We start from the raw sequence: 17761 nt of genomic DNA, 5'->3' as shown, positions 1-17761 counted from the left end.
CAGTCCAGGGATGGTGGCCTGCTGGGCTTAGTAGACCACCATGTCTAGGACTGCTTTTAAATAAAGCAGCTTTTTTTTTTTTAAATGCATCCCGTTTGGTAAAGGAAAACAGGATACATTTAAAAAAGAAAAATATATATATTTTTGTTTCTTTTTTAAGGGCAGGCAGTGGTCCCTGGGACCTCTAACTGCTCTTAAAAAAGAATATTGCATGCATTTGCACAGGGGATTGGGTCCCTGGGGCCCTCTTCCCATTTGCAAATGCATTACCACCTACTTGAAGTAGGCGGTAATTTGCAAGTGTTTTGCAACCGCAATTGCGGTTGCAAAACATTGGTACATAGCTTTGCTCGCAGGCAGGTCACTCCCCACGCTGCTGCATTGTTTTTTGCCAGACTTTTCTTTGCTTGCCTAATTTTGTTTTCCTTCTGCATTTCTTGTGCCCGGTTGTCCCGTAGCTCCCACCGCTGTCCCTCACCCGTTTCTTTCCCGCCGCTGCGTCCCTGCAGCCCCGCCCCCTGCTCCCCCATTCGCCACCCCGCTCCCGCCTCCCAGCTGCTCCTCCCTCCCACCTCCCCTCATATGGAGGCCACGCACGGTGAAAGGAGAGACCTCTGACCCTGCTCGCAGGCAGGTCGCTTCCCACGCTGGTGCATTGTTTTTTCCAGACTTTGCTTTCCTTGCCAAATTTTGTTTTCCTTCTGCATTTCTTGTGCCCGGTTTTCCCTTATCTCCCCTCGCCGTCCCTCACCCATTTCTTTCCCGGGTGCGTCCTTGCAGCCCCACCCCCCTGCTCTCCCATTCGCCACCCCGCTCCTGCTTCCCAGCTGCTCCTCCCTCCCACCTCCACTCATATGGAGCTGCGCGCGGTGAAAGGAGCGACCTCTGACCCTGCTCGCAGGCAGGTCGTTCCCACGCTGCTGCATTGTTTTTTGCCAGACTTTGCTTTGCTTGCCTAATTTTGTTTTCCTTGTGCCCGGTTTTCTCTTAGCTCCCCCCACCGTCCCGCACTTGTTTCTTTCCCACCTCTGCGTCCCTGTGGCCCCGCCCCCCTGCTCTCCCATTCGCCACCCCGCTCCCGCCTCCCAGCTGCTCGTCCCTCCCACCTCCCCTCATATGGAGGGCGTGCCTATGGCAAGCCCATCTGCGCACGTCCCCGCCTGGACCGCGCCCAGCACCAGACCCCCTGGCTCCCACAAACGCCACGACACCTTCCCCCGCTACAATGCTAGCATCCTCCACGCACTCAACGGCGGACGTTCACACACCTGCTTCCTGGTTACCCCGAAGCGCACCCAAGGAACATTTTCCTGCCGGAACTGCAGCTTCATCAGCATCCGGCCCGCCAACCCACCGAGCAGGAAAGAATCCAACTACCTCAGATGCAGTCTTCTCAATACCCGCTTCGCACGCAAACACGTTGTTGAACTCTTGGACCTACTCGACTCAACCACCCCAGATGTCGCCTTTCCAACGGAGACCTGGCTGAACCCCTCCTTGGCACCCGACCACGCCATAGCCATCCCGGAAGGCTACAAGATCACACGCAGGGACTGCACCAACTGAGTAGGAGGAGGAATTGCCATTGTCCACAGGAACACCCTCAGAGTCTCGAACAACACCGACGACACCCTCAGCACCGCCGAACACCTGCACTTCCAGATCCACACCGACCCCAACACCACCCTCAGAGGAACCCTCCTCTACAGGCCCCCCAGACCCCGACAACAGGTCAGCGACTCAATCGCTGACTTCGTTAGCACACACGCCTTCGCCTCCACAGACTACATCCTACTCGGGGACCTGAACTTCCACCTCGATAACAACAACAACTCCACCATCCTGATTGACAACCTAGCCATCCTCGGACTCAGACAACTCGTCACAACACCCACCCCCTCCGCCAGCCACCCGCTTGACCCCATCTTCTCCGCAAGTCCCCACGTCTCCTTCAACCACACCACCGAATTTCACTGGACCGACCATCGCTGCATCCACTTCACCTTCCGTAAACCCGCCACGTACCACCGCACCCAACAGATGCCTCGCCGCTGCTGGAGCAAAGTCACCAAAGAACAGCTAACCACCACCCTCGCCCAGAGCCCACCCGCTGACCCCGCAACCTCAGACAGTGGATCGACGACTGCGCCAATACCCTCGCCCCAGTCAAGAAACCCTCCCAACAGCCACACCAGCAAGAAAGCCAGCTGGTTCACTGAAGACCTTCAGGCCTCCGAGTTAACCTGCCGCAAGCTAGAGAAGAACTGGTTCCGGAAATGAACACCGGACAGCTACCCAGCCCACAAGAACGCCACCCGCAGACACCATCATCAGAGCCGCCAAAAGAGCCTTCTTATACGACCGCCTAGACAACAACGCACACAACAGCAAAGAGCTCTTCAACATCGTGAAGGAACTCTCCAACCCCAGCTCCAACACCAACAACATCCCACCTTCGGAGGACCTGTGCGACTCACTGGCCAGCTTTTTCCATCGCAAGATCGCAGACATCCATGACAGCTTCAACACCACGACCACCCCGACAACCACTGAGACCTCCGCCCCCACGACCACCATCCGCACCAACTGCCTGCTCTCCTGCATTAACGATGATGTCACCATCAAGATCTACGTCGAACCCATGCCCTCACCACGTCTTCAACAAAGCCAGCACCACCATCGCACCCCATCTCCAGAAAGCCATCCACATTTCCTTTGAGGCAGCTACCTTCCCGGAGAGCTGGAATCACTCCGAGATCAACGCCTTACTCAAGAAACCCGAGGCGGACCCCAAGGACCTCAAGAACTTCTGGCCCATCTCCCTGCTCCCGTTCCCGGCGAAGATCATCGAGAAGACCGTTAACAAAGGGAAGAGGTGTTGCGCCGCGGCTAGGGCGACTGACTCCGGAATCTTGGGATCACGGTTCGATCCCTGGCACCGGCGGCAGATTAGCTCAGCAACATGTGACTATGGTCAATAGCTTGCTTAATCTTACCGACGGCCCCCAGCGCCTAGAGACCCTTATGGGTGATTGTGTGCTTTACAAATGTGGATTATTATATTATTATTATTATTACAAACAACTGACCCGCTACCTCTATGAGAACAACATCCTGGACCCTTCCCAGTCCGGGTTCCGCAGCTACCACAGCACCGAAACTGCCCTCATCGCTGCCACCGATGACATCAGGACCCTGCTAGACAACGGAGGAACCGCGGCCCTCATCCTGCTGGACCAATCAGCTGCCTTCGACACGGTCTGCCACCGCACACTACACACACGCCTCCACGATGCCGGTATCCAAGAGAAGGCCCTGGACTGGACCACCTCCTTCCTCTCCGGCAGAACACAGAGCGTCCGCCTCCCCCCTTCTGTTTCAAAGCCACCGAGATCAGCTGCGGCGTACCCCAGGCCTCATCTCTCAGCTCAACGCTGTTCAACATCTACATGGCACTGCTCGCCCATGTCGCCTGACTGCACGACCTCAACATCATCTCTTACGCCGATGACACCCAGCTGATCCTCTCCCTCACCAAGGACCCCCACACCGCCAAAACCAACCTCCACGAAGGAATGAAGGCCATCGCCGAATGGATGAGGAACAGCCGACTGAAACTGAACTCTGACAAGACGGAGGTCCTCATCCTCGGACCCACCCCTTCGGCCTGGGACGACTTCTGGTGGCCGACCGCACTGGGAACAGCTCCAACACCCTCCGACCACGCACGTAACCTAGGGGTCATCCTTGACTTCACCCTTTCCATGACTAAGCAGGTAAACGCCGTCTCCTCCTCCTGCTTCAACACCCTCTGCAAGATCTACAAGTGGATCCCCACCGAAACAAGAAGAATGGTCACCCAGACCCTTGTCAGCAGCAGGTTGGACTATGGAAACGCCCTCTACACAGGAGCCTCGGCCAAACTCCTGAAACGACTTCAACGCATCCAGAACGCCTCTGCGCGTCTGATCCTCCACATTCCTCACCACAGCCACATTACACCCCACCTGAGAGACCTGCACTGGCTCCCCGTCAACCAGAGGATCACCTTCAAGCTCCTCACCTACGCACACAAGGCACTCCACAACACCAGACCAGTGTACCTCAACAGACGACTCCGCTTCTACACCCCCACCCGCCAGCTCCACTCCGCCGACCTCACCCTCGCCACAGTCCCCGCATCCGAAGAGTGACCTCCGGCGGCAGATCGTTCTCCCACCTCACCACCAAGACCTGGAACACCCTCCCCATCCACCTACGGCAGACCCAAGACCTGCTGTCCTTCACAAGACTCCTCAAAACCTGGCTTTTCGAGCAGTAGCAGCACCTCCTACACCCAGCGCCTTGAGACCCTCACGGGTAAGTAGTGCGCTTAATAAATACTTTGATTGATTGATTGGTTGATTTGTGGTCGCTATTAGGAAGAAAACGCCCCTTTCTAATAGCAAGTCATAAAACAGTATTTTGCGGGTCTCAATTTATTTGCAAGTCACAAAACACTGTTTGTACATCGGCCCATGCTTTTTAGCATGCGCAAACAGGACCCATTTGCACACGCTAAAAATCATTGTACATCTGGCCCTTGGTCACTGTTAAAGGGTGCTATTGAGAGAATCTGTGGTGGAGGTGGTCATGGGGGGGGGGCGCTAATAAATATTGTCGCACAGGGCGCCACCAGCTCTAACGCCGGCCCTGTGTTTATGCAGTGTCCTTTCCAGCCTGGATACCTTCAAAGAACTACACCAGACACGCAGCTTAGTATACACGTCTTTATTCTTCTGCTTGTAACCGCGAACTCCATATTCTAAACCAGCCTTCACTGCATTCCGCTCTAACACTTACACCCCAGTTCTATGGAGTCCATCTGGAGCCAAAAGGGTTCCATCATTTGTAGTTTGCAAGACACTACATTTCCCCCTCTGTTAAACATAAAAATCTTTTTTTTTTTACAAAATATTTATGTAGATAGACATACATTCAAATCTCTTCAATCATTCTTCTTGGCACTTTAATTGTTTGACTCGATCTTGTTCTGGTAAACTGGGAGGTGTCGTCAACGTTGTCCAGGATCTGCGTCAACTGTGTAGTTGCTGACGTTTCAGAACCCAGTCTCTCTTTCAAATATTAGATCTGCTGAATGATTGGCCAAGTGCCGGAAATGAGAAGAGTTTTGTGTAATAGACTTCTAAGGGTGCTGGGTAGTCACCATTTGTTCCTTAGTAGACACCACTTGGAAAGGTTCTGCATCAAAAAGAGTATCAGATATTTGTTTGCATTTATTGTACGAGCTCTGGATCTCCTCTCCTAAAGAGCATGTTTTTTGCCAGTGGTCTCTTATCGGCATGCATTTTCATCTTTTGATTGTTAACCAAGTCCTTCTTGTGAGTTGTCTTGATATTCATTGCTCTCCTGAACATCAAAGTCGCTGGACTTTCACTTGTGGTCGAGTGGGGTGTTGAACGATAAGCTCTCAAGGTAGAATTCAATACAGTTGTCAAATTGAGCTTCTCAGGAGTATGCCACTCGAGCAGATGCACTGCTTTCTTTAGCGTACTCATAAAATGTTCAACAATTCCATTGGCTTGTGCACACAGAGTTGTCTTCTTTTGATGCTTTATTTTCAAAAGCTCTAAGAAATCTCTGAACTCTCGACTATTGAAAGGCAGGCCATTATCAGACTTTACTATGGCTGGAACACCCCATGTCGGAAAGATGCCATCTAGTTTTTCAATGTCTCATTCTTGAGTTGTTGATGAAATATCTTCAATTAGTGAAAATCAGGAGTATTCATCCATAATCATCATTAGATGATGTCCATTATCAAATGGACCGGAAAAGTTATTGGCTATTCTCTCCCATGCATGCTTCAGGAGGTCAGACATGTTCAAGGTGTGGTAAATAGTTTTTGTAGAAAGGCAGTTGCATAAATGACAGACCTTTAAATCCTTTTCAACCCTGTCATCAAGGTATAAAAAACAAACTCTGTTTCAGAGAGCTCGTTTTATGGCAACAATTCCACGATATGCATCATGGGCTAGCTCAATTATTTTCTGTCTCAGACTCTCCGAAATCAGAATTCTCGATCCTCTTAATATTACTCCTTCCTGAGTTATAGGCAATTCATCCTTGAAATTTTTGTACTTTTGATATTTACCATCACTGATGATCTTTCCCTGGATAATGCTCAATGGTATAATCTTACTCTTGTAACTGTAGTCCCCATTATTCAATGCGAGGAGCCATTTTGACCTTTCAATTTCCCAATATAGTCAATAAAGCTTGATGATCACTTATTGTAAAACATTTTCCATACAGGAATACATGGAAATGTTCACAAGACCATACCACAGATAAGCTTTCCTTCTCAGGTTGTGAATAAGCTTGTTCTGTTTGGGACAAGCTTCTACTTGCATATGCCACAATATGCCTTTGAGCATTCGGTGTCCACTGTGCTATGCAAAGATAGCACCTAACCTCATTCGACTAGTGTCAACAACAACCTCTGTATGAAGCTTCAGATTGAAATATGCCATTTCAGTGACATTCTTAATAGCTTGTTTAATAGCTTGTTTAATTCAATATATCCTCCTCCCCCACTCTCTGACTCATCCTAAACCTTATTCTACTGCTGTGATCTCCAAAATAACCTTTTGTAGACTCTTCCCTCCTCGGCTTACCCCAGACCTAATGTTACTACCATGATCGCCCAAAAAAACCTTTCTAAATTCTTCCCTCATGTATTCTTCCTTCGACTCATCCCAAACCTCATTTTACTACCATGATCAATCGAATCCCTTTCTAGAGACTCTTTCCTCCTACATCTATCTTTTTGCTCATCCCAAACCTCATCTCACTATGATCTCTCAAATAACACTTCCTAGACTCTTCCCTCTTCTATCCCTCACTAACCTGTTCAACCCAATTTACAGACGTGCATGTCACTATTATAGACAAATGCATGCTTCCACCTGAATGCAACATCAATCGAGATTGGTAGAAGAAAAAGTGGGAGGAGCCAATTTGGGGTAGGGTACATAAAGCGCTGAAATGGAAAGGGGTCCAATACACAGTGCATATCCTCCTGTATTTAATCAACTCAGACACATCATTTGTCTTAGGAAAGAAATTTCAGCTGCAGGGATATGACTCCTCTCTCTTGGGGTACACACTGAAACTGTCCCTACCCCAACAAATTGTGACCAAAGAAATGATGTTAATTTTCAACATCTGGGTGAACAACATCGAGAAAGGACTAGTGGCAGACCTAATGGAAGCCCTGACAGCCCAGGTTTTAAGTAACCAGTAAAAGGACACACCCACACATGTTGTATGATGCTGGTGATTATGTTCACTAGCAGAGACAACCTGATAGCCAGTCAGGTAGTCCAATCACCCTTCTGCGTCTCTTAAAGGGGAAGCATTGTCCACTTTATGAAAATAGCCACCGAATAAGTTGAAAAAAAGTTGCCTGGTTTAACGTGTTTATCCCAATCGACACAAAAGCCACAACCCTACACAACCGAAGACTTGGTAGTACTCTTTCACCTAAACAAGCCCCAGGAATAAGCGCTGAAAAACAAGGGAGCAAAGTTGCCTTCAAAATATACAGCTTTTTATAAGGTAAATCTGGAACACCCTTCATCAGTGTGTCACTGAGAGCAAGAAAAACATACAAACCCAGTCCTTTCAAAGAAGGCTGCTAGGAGGAAATTCGTTCTGGTCTGATGATGTGCTTTAATACATATATATCAGCTAAATTACTGAAAAGAAAGGTTTTGTAGGGTTCTAAATCGATATTGCAAGGCTTTATATGAATATTTCAACAGCAGCCCAGATTGACTGGGTCGCCAGCAAGGACAATCGCATGCCCTAGAGGGATGTTGATGTGTCCAAAGATATTAATTTGACAAAAGCAAATGTTATATTTTTAATAAAGCCACGGGAGAAGCTGTGCTCCAAAGAACACTGTGCCCAGAAGAGTAATATCCTCAAACTTGCCCACTTCCGCTTCACCAGGCACGCTGGACAGTCAGTTCCACCTTTTGACTTCGCCTTGAATGTGGGGTGCGGTGATATGTAAGTTTCAGAGTCCTAGCTTCCCCAGTTGATCACATTGTGTCATCCTGGCCATATTCACTCCTCCTCCATGTGCTTCGGGTTTCGGGGGATTGACGAGGCATTTCAGGTCCCAGTTTGTTCTACACGATCACATTCAGTAAGAGTGAACTATCTTTAAGTAATGCAGCAGGTGTAAGGCACACAATCATTCTCAATGAGGAAGTGATGAGGACACACCAGTGAGAGGTTTACATTTGTTTTGCTGCACTGATGGTCTTGTTTGCTTGTGTGTATTTGACTGAAATATGATTAGATTACATGACAGTAACAAGGACACAGGAGAGTGCAAGCTAGTGGATTCTTACCTGTTCATCTGTGTGTTATGCTTTCACGAGTCACAATGGGTCATATTTTGGGCACGATTTTTTCTCTCACTTTGGTGACAAAATAAAACGTGAGGCTGGATCATGTTATAATGCCCACCGTGTTGCAAGTTTCGTCAAGAAAAACAGCTTTCTGTTGTTGCAAATTAGCAATTGTATGTCACTATCTTGATGTGCTGCTGCGTGTCGTTGGTTTATTTATTATGTTTAAATGGAAGAACTGGATTTCTTGTTTGTGATTGTGATGACTTTATATTGCCATGGGTCAGAAGGGACGCTTGCCTTTTTAGCAGATAGCAGCCTCGGCTGCATCTTCTGTGGGTGTGTTTGAGCATTTCAGTCATTAGTAGATAGGAGAAGCCTCAGAGACCATGGTGACAGTCTTTGCGCCATCCAGTGACCTTTGTCCAGTGGAGAAAGGTCATCCGCCCAGGCAGGGACGCCTGCCCCAGAGACTGGCCCGATGCTTCCTCTTGAGCATTATTGAGAGCTTTGTTATCCTTTCAGACTAAAAATCAACAACAGAAGATCATTAGTAAGTGCTTCCTGGGGTTGTTACCTCCTGAAGAAGTAGTTATTCCTTCCTGTCATGGCCTTCATTAGTACAGCTTGACCCCTGTCACCCATGGAGAAGAGCCATATTATATTACGCCTTCATGTTGTATTGTTCGTTAGTACATCTTGACTCCTGACACCCATGGAGAACGCCATTCTGACATTGTGTTCATTAGCGCTACTTGACGCCTGCCACCCATGGAGAAGCGCCATATTATGTAGACAAGAAGGCATAACCTTCTTGTCATGGTGTTCAGAATACACCGTTGTCTTTCATGTCCATGCAGGAAGGCAGGTGCTGACGAGGGATGGATGGCTGTCAGTATCAACAGCTGGGATGGTATTTGAATAAAAAATATCTTCTTAAGGCTTTTTCCCAAAGTAAGGAAGCTAGAGTTGATAACTGCTGAGGTTGTCTGGGTCAACGGAGGGTTTTCTGAGCATGGGAGGATCTGGCAAGTTTCATCAGTTCTGCTGAGAAGACTCTGTGGTTGCACCTACACCGGTTGATAACCAGCGAGGTGTGGTTGAGGTTGTTCCTTTGTGAACGTCTTTAAGGTTGAGAATGGGAGACTCCCATCCTCACAAGATGTTCCTTCGAGGAAGCCGATGATGTTGGTGAGGTCCGTGTGTGTAATCAGCCTGGAAGCGGGCCTCGTGTATGGGTCTCGTGCAGGGATTTGCAGTGTGTCAGACTTCTTTCTGTTGGATTTGGTGTGTTGAATTGTGTTCCCTTCAAAGAAATGTTAATGGTCAAGAGCTTTTCAATGCCATTTTGTGCTACTGGTTATTGTGTTGACTTTGCTTTTTATTTTTATAAGAATTGTACTTTCATTATTAGTCTCTGCAGTGGTGGAAGTATCTGCCTTAGGCAGTGGTGATGACTTTACTTCGTATGGTACAGAGACTTTTAAGTGGACAGCAGAAATGCAATGGAAAAGTAAAGCAGCACACTGGGAGAGCAAAGCAGCCCTACAAAATGCCAGTAACAGGGCAGTCATTTAACAACCCAGTGATCAAAACCTCTGCAGGAAGCATTGCGAAGTTATTCTGCCAGGAAAACCTTTCAAAAAATGGGCCATGCAGCTCCTGGCATGGTTTCTAAATCTGTTGTCTGAAAAGCAACTCTTGAAACGTTCCATTACTTCATGACCTGGTGCTGTTCCCAGGAGTATTGTGTCTTAGCAAATCATCTTTGTACCTATTTGAAATTTGTTTGGCTGTTTTAACAGTCCACGTACAGCAGAGAAGTATTCTAAGGTAATGTTCCAAGTGTAAAAACACTTTTAAACTTGATGCCGGTTGAAACAGCACCACCTTTAAATACTGTGTCAACATACTGAATGACAACCACTCTTCCAGTTATTAATCGTGAAAATTCAGACTACAAACTTAAAAACCATCAGAATTGGTGCCGCTTTATGTCAGGACACTGCCATCATATGGTATGTTGCCATACATCTAGTGTATATGTGTTAAATAGTTTATTTCGGCCGAAAGGCCATAAAAGATTCATAATAGTACAAACATTCACAATAGAATCTAACGTACATCAAACTGTATATATAAATATACTCTCCGTAAATTGATCCTCAATCTTTGAATAAAACAATTTAAACCGGTCTTTTTAAAATTGACTAAAAACTTCATATTACTAGTGGTTTCAGTCAATTCAAGCTACTTTCCCAATTGATCGTTACAACATCACAGCTTTAGCCCCATGTTACTTCTTATTAGTCCCACTACAAACAAGTATCGGGACAGGGCAAATATTACGTGCGGTGCGGTACTAGTTGTAAGTACCCTTAGTGCCTCTTGGTGCTTCTTAAATCCCAGTGAGTTGCATCTAGTGTATATGGTGTTGCCTAAATATTCCAGGATGCTGCCCATAACCTTCTGAAGTTGCTCAATATCTCAAGATGCTTCTACCAATGCAATGCTTAATGTGCCAGCCTGGCAGTGGTGTTGCTCAGATATGCCTTTGGTTGTTCAGATATGTCAGTGATAATATGATTAAACTATTACTGATGTTACAGGCTCACAGAGCATAACTCTGGATGCCAATTTCCACTTTGCCACAGTCTGTAAAGCATACTATGCTCTGCCAGTTTCTACATTGCCGTGTATTGTAAACCCCCATGCTATGACTGTTTCCACAGAAAATTAGCATATAGAGTACTCTAACTATGTCCAAGTCATTTTCCTCATTGGCCTGTTAGATAAAGCACTAACAGCACTGCCAGTGTACATATTAGCACAGTATGCAAAGCACACACTGCCATGACAGGTTGCACATTGCCTTGCTAATAAAAACACGATTACAATGTTGGTTTTTACATTGCCTCAGTATATACAAGAACAGCATGGCTCCCACTATGTTCTTGTATGCAGCAAATCCAGTTCAGCAGGCCCGACTCTGACTGGCATTCGACAACATCGGACCCTCTCCGGCTATAACCTGCAGCCGTCTCCCGCTGAAAAATTTAGACTTCCAGAAAAGAGTCCAAAGATAGAAGTTTGCACCAGGCCCAACGCCAAGCAGTATTTGACTGACATCAATAGCTTCCAGGGCGGAAACACTAGACCGTTACTGCTCGGAGCTTTCTTGCCTTTGTTCATGGCTTTACCTGGACTTCTTACTTCGTCAAGCCGTCAACGACGAGTCCGTCTTTGGACCCAGTCTGCAGCCATGCCACACTGAGGACTCAAACTCCTCTGAAATTTGTTAAATCCAAAGGCAATTTTGACTTGGGCGAACCTGGTCCTTGTATCTGACCCATGCTGTATCGTAGTCAACCTTAAACCTTACCCGTGTCCCGGTTTAGCATGACCATTTGCCCAGGGTTTACGCTTTGCAATTTGTGGTGTTATATTAAAACTTTTACATTCATATCTCTGGTTCCCCTTATTGGATTTTTGTAATTTTGTTCAGCAAAATATTCTCGGTTTTTAGAAATTGTTGTGGGATTTGTATTGTTGTGTTTTTGACTTTTTAACTGTTTTTATACTTTTAAATGCTTTACGCATTTCCTTAAGTTTGCTAGCCTGTTTGCTCAGTGCCTTAGATACCAGAAGATGAGGACCTTTACTGGACTTAACAAGAATAGTGACCTGATTATTTGTGGTGTACTACCATCCAGCCAAACTAGTAATCCGCTTTCTCACAAGCAGTTTCTTGGGTATTTTATTATCCCGCAATAACAAGTTGCCCCTAAAAGAGTACTACCTTTTTGCTAAACTGATCGCCGATCCTTCTTCTCTGGTTATTTTGTGTTTTTGGAGCGTCACCCTCAGCCATGAGGCCTTCAACCCTTTGGATTTCCTTACATTCCCTGCATTCCTGTTGACCTCTGCATCCCTAAAGTCAGTGTTTTATAAACTAGACTGCATATGATTTAGGATTAATGGTTCTTAATGTTTGTTGTACATGTTTGTCTGAAGGGAATTCCTAGCAAATAGTTACTTTCTGTGTGCAAGGAGGAGATGCTAGCTGGTTGGTTGGGTGATAGATAAGTGACTCTCGAGGTAGATTAAGAATTGCTACCTGGGTTTAGTCAGTGATATATCTTTGTGTGCTGCATCGTGTAAGTCATACCATAAATGAGGCTCCTGTGGTTGATAGTGCTTGTGGGGTGCTGGGTGGTGATTGTGGGAGAGCTTGAGAATGACATTATATTCCTTAGCCCTTTAAGTACCTATCAGGTTCCAACAGGTGTTGCCTTTGTCTTTGACTGCCGTTAGCTTGGGGTGACTTTGTGCTGCTGCAGAAAGCAGGGATGGAGAGAAATATGTGCTGGCAATCTCCTACCCCAAACTCAGGAGCTTCCAATCAAGACACACAATAGTTTGCAAAGAATTCTACTGAAGTCCAAGACTAAGGAATGGAGAAGTGTCACCCTTCATTTCAAATTCCTTCCTAGGCCACCAAACATCACTTTGATCTGATGATTACATGATGGTGATCTACAACAGCGGCATCAGAAAAGATTTTAAGGATATGCTGCACTTTCACAACAGGAAGTTGTTTTGCTTCAAATATATTTTTATAGGTGGATTGTCAAAATGTCAAGAAGGGCAAAATACTTTGTCCTATAACATGCATTGTGAGCTTTGGTTGTTTCCTTCTTGCCTTTTCCTTAATTAGCTGTGATTATTCCTGGTCTTGACTAGGCATCTTCACATGCTCTATGAGCCCAGAACCCTTCCCATGAGCGTCTTGCGTCTTGATTGTGACCAGGTTGTGTCTGTTCCCTCAGGTTGAAAGGAAAGTACACCTACCGCCTGTCCATGCGCTTCATTAACCCAGAAATGGAGACCCGTTACTCTGTGGAGAAGGAGAAGCAGAGCGGAGCTGCCTTCAGTTGCTCCTGCGTGGTGCTCCTCTTCACTGCCATTGTGGAGATTTTGATCGACCCAATGTGAGTAGCTACTACCGTGAGAATATGAGCAGTGTCTAGGAAGGGATGAAGGGCTTTTTGTGTTTTGACTCTGCTTCCTCTGCAATGGTAAACATCAACCAAAGGTCCATCATAAACAGTCAAGCCCATCCTACAGTGAATCTGGTTTCCCTCCATGTAGTTTAGAAGCTAGATCTATTCTGCCTCTCAGTATGTTGTCTTGCTAATTTAAGTTGTGTCTTATATTAATACAGATATCTATCAGACATATCTTCTGGCCCCTTGACCACAGGTCTTACTAAATTGGCTAGCATGGTATATTTGTTTGTTGGCTGGCTCCACCATCTCTTACCCAATGCTAATAGCAAACAAAACATTTTTTGGACCACATTAAAGTCCATCAATTCTTTGTGCCCTACGCCACTAACAACTGAGACCTGCCACGTGTAAATTGGACTTGATCCTCCTGCATACGGAATAGTCCAGCAGGAACTGCCAGGTCAGGTTCCCTCTAGACAGGAACACTAGCAACCTCAGACTGGTTTCAGTATTTTTGAACCTCATCAGTAATGGACTGAAGTGAACCGTATTGTTTTCCTTGGGACAAGTGCTTCTAACTAAGTTATTGCCATCAAATGGACAGACAACATACCCCCCAGACAATTTTTAATGGGCTCTGCAATAGAGATATAATTTCTCCCTGGAATAGAGTTATTTAACTACTATGTTCTTATTGAGAAAGGCGGAGAAACAATGGAGTGAGAGGCTGACACAGGTTGGGAAATGGGGATTTTGAGGGTTTTTGTGGCAGGAGGGGGGGATGTGGTTGTCTTTAATGCTCTTTACCAAATCCCTACATTTAGTTGGCAATGGGCCAGTAGTCTCCTGATAATACTGCAGTGTGATTATGATTCACATAAATAATGATTACATCACACTTGTATTGACGCTGTTCATCGCAGAGTCATAATATTTATATGCTCTGTATGTATTTTGTTCCCATATATTTTTGTCTAGACATAACCGGAGTAAATTTTGATGATTTCCAAAATAGAAAAGTAGAGGAAAGTAAGTCAGTAACAGAAACAACTTAGTTTATATGTGTCTAAGAAATGTCCCAGTGTTGTTTTAAAACCATGTAGACATGAGGATAAAGATGCTGGTCTTGGAATTTGAGGAATACAAGATTTGTTCCATCATATATGTGGAATTGTCACTTTGACATATGGCTTCAATTCTTTTTTTGATGCAGATTGATTGCTAACTATGTGACCTTTGTCGTGGGTGAAATCCTACTCCTGATTTTGACGATCTGCTCTCTTGCTGCCATCTTCCCACGGGTAAGTGAACACTGGTACTTACCAGGCATCCTGCAAATAAAAAAAACCACTTGTGATTACTACTATACCTTCTGTTCCTCATACCATATGGCATATGATTTCTGTATACTATAGTTTGTCTTTCTGGAGCTTTAATGTTTTGCTACTCCATTTCAAATACTTTTAAAGAGTATTTTTAATGAAATTGTCAAAAGACAAACAAAGAAAAAGTAAAAAAGAATAACACAAAACGAAATAGAAAATGTAACATACACCTATGTAAGGAGATTTAAAGCTAAAGTTCACCATATTAAAAATGAACATAACAAACACTTTATAAATACTATAATTAATTAAGTTAGAGTATGTATTTAGACAGAAAAAATTCAGCCAAGGTGTAGCTCCATCACAGAAATTCAGAACACATTACCATATTCATTATAATTAACTGATAAATCTAAGTTGTAAGTATGTATGTATCAGTATTTGTAGAGCGTGAACATAGCTTGCGGGCAACAGAGTGCTGATGAGGGGGCACGGCCCTCAGGAAGATACAGTTATTGAGTGAAGGTCAAGGGTGGACTTCGGTCGAGTTAGAGCTGGTTGAAGAGATGCGTCTTCAGCTCTTTCTGAATTGTAGGCGGGTTGGTGCTAATTTGTTGCTGATAGAGATGCTGTTCAAAATCTTGGGAGCATAAGGTCTGAGGAATTATCATCAGTTTTTCTGTTTGTGCAATGTTTTGTCCCCAGTCTGGCAATACCTAGGCTCCTGGTCTGGTGTTATCTTTCAGACATAGCTAGTTTGTTTGCTAGGTAAGCTGGGGTCTTGTTGTTGAGAGCTTTATAAGTGATGCAGCTTGTCTTGAAGATGATCCAGGCTGAAACAGGAGATGGAGGCAGTGTAGGTCTTTTAATGTGATGTGATAGAATTTCTTTGGGCCCTTGATGAGCTGTACCTCCCCATGTAGGGCTTATTTTAGGGGTGCTAGGATGGCATTGGGGAGACTTCTGAGTGGAAGATGGTCGAAGTCCAGATGGGAGAGGTTGAGGACTAAGGCTTATATCGTTGTTCTGAAGTTATCTTCTGGGAGAAATAGCTTCAGTTTTTTCAAGAGGGAGAGTTGAATCAAGCTGTATCGGAGTGTTGCTCGTATCAGACATAGGTAGGTGGTTTCTTTTTTCCAGCATTAGAGCTTATTTGCTTGGATTGTTCCCTGTCGTGAGGCTAGGAATTCCAGTAGTGTTTGAATAAAGCAGTAGTGAAAAAATATGGGGCGAGACAGCAAAGAGTTGAAACACTGAAAGAGAAGCAGGGGAAAAAAGTATGAAATCAAGAATATCAGTCGAGAAGATAATTCGAAATATAAAACGGGGCAGAGCAAAGAAACAAGATGGGAAGGGCCAGAAATGAGGAGAAGCATTAAATAAAGCAGGAAAGCATGTGGTTTCTACATAGACCGCATATAACAAAAAATAAAGATGCACGGGTGAAATATCATTTAAAAAGACCAATAGACATTGAGCATAGGAAATAATCCCCATTTTCAGAGAGAGTGAAGACCGAGTTCAATTCATTTAGGGAGCAATCAGAACAGATTAGAGACTATCCAAAAGTATGATAGGGAGAGGTGCAAAATTTGAGATAAGAACGTCTATTTTGAAACGAGTACAAAATATTCACAATACCATTGGCCACATTCTCTGCTATGATCACCATGGTGGCCAGCACACAATATCCCCCTGCAAACTATGCCAACAGACCAAGAAGGTAACCTTCCAAAGCGATATCCAAGCACTCTGATTGGCTCAGCCGACACAATAGGCCAGACTAAAGCATGAGGTCAACCAACAGAAGAAAATACTTGATAAAATATATTTCACCTGGAATTCTCCAAGGGAAGAGAAGATGAAGTAAATGGTTAGAGTTCATAAGTCGAACTTACTGTTTAATGCCAGCTTCAGTCAATAGTTGAGGTTGTCCTAATAGCACAGCTAACCCCAGTTCAAGACAACATACAAATAGAACTGCTTCTGTTAAAATATGCTTCCTCCCTCTGGCAAATCACCAACCAGATTCTAATGAACAAAATTACAGAAATGTCTAACAGCAAAGGTCCCCCAGTTGACAATTCCTGATTGTTAAACATTTCATGAAAACACGGGAACGAGTAAATGGAAAAGTACAAGCGCCACAAGATGGACTTCTGCCACAATGGACCGTGTAATAGAGACATTCAAACCCCAGCTCCATCCCGGGATAAAATGAAAAATCACAAATGCACTACTGGATCCCACAGATATTGAAATTATAATCGATCCTCTTACACACGGGGAGCAATGACTCACAACATTATGGAATTCTAGAAAAATGATAGTGTCAGAACTCCATGGATGATGCCAAAAATAAGTAAAGCAACAAAGATGAAACACATGAGAAACAGAGGGAAATAACTTCTAAGCAGGGAAGGCATGCTGAGGAAGATGCATCACCTCTGAGCAATAGTAATATATGGGTTAAAGTACCCCATGTCGTACATTACTTTTTTGATAGGGTTAAGGAACTCTGAGCTGACTTGCTATATCCTTATTATGTCCGTCAGGGGGGTATTTTATTCCTTTTTACACCATCACCTTTACCCCAAATCACTTAGGGGCACATGCACCAGGGTAGGCTTTTGCGAGTCCTTAATTGCGATTATTAAGGAATCGCAATTAAGGACTCGCAAAAGCCTATGCATGTAGGAATCACTGTAAAAATAGCGATTCCTAAGCATTCCATTAGGAAGATTCATAGTTTATTTGTAAAATGTGCTCAAGGCATCATATATTTTGAATAAGGAAACAAAACTAAGGAACAGTTGTTTCAGCACTGTAGACAAAATATTGCGAAGGCAACCCAAAAACTTTGTGAACTTATGCGCTCGTGACACTCAAAGGTGAACGGCACAGGTGACAAGTGAAAGAAGCAGCGAAAGGAGCAACGTAAACAAGGTGACTAGTATATACAAGAATATATATAATTTTGTTTCCTTATTCAAAATATATGATG

The 17761-nt window shown here is 44.9% G+C and overlaps 1 protein-coding gene across 3 annotated transcripts in view; it reads left to right on the top strand.

The window, feature by feature from the left end:
* ADCY3 (adenylate cyclase 3) overlaps positions 1-17761 on the top strand; it is a 519000-nt gene that overhangs the window by 435665 nt on the left and 65574 nt on the right. For all 3 annotated transcript variants that reach the window (XM_078649931.1, XM_078649932.1, XM_078649930.1), the window contains 2 exons: positions 13253-13414; positions 14646-14733. In XM_078649931.1, the coding sequence (XP_078506057.1) occupies positions 13253-13414; positions 14646-14733 (250 nt within the window). The remainder of the gene's footprint in view (positions 1-13252; positions 13415-14645; positions 14734-17761) is intronic.

This window comes from Lissotriton helveticus, chromosome 6 (assembly GCF_964261635.1).
Source record: "Lissotriton helveticus chromosome 6, aLisHel1.1, whole genome shotgun sequence".
Classification (NCBI taxonomy): domain Eukaryota; kingdom Metazoa; phylum Chordata; class Amphibia; order Caudata; family Salamandridae; genus Lissotriton; species Lissotriton helveticus.
The sequence above is the reverse complement of the archived record's forward strand: the minus strand, read 5'-3'. Positions and strand labels throughout refer to the sequence as shown.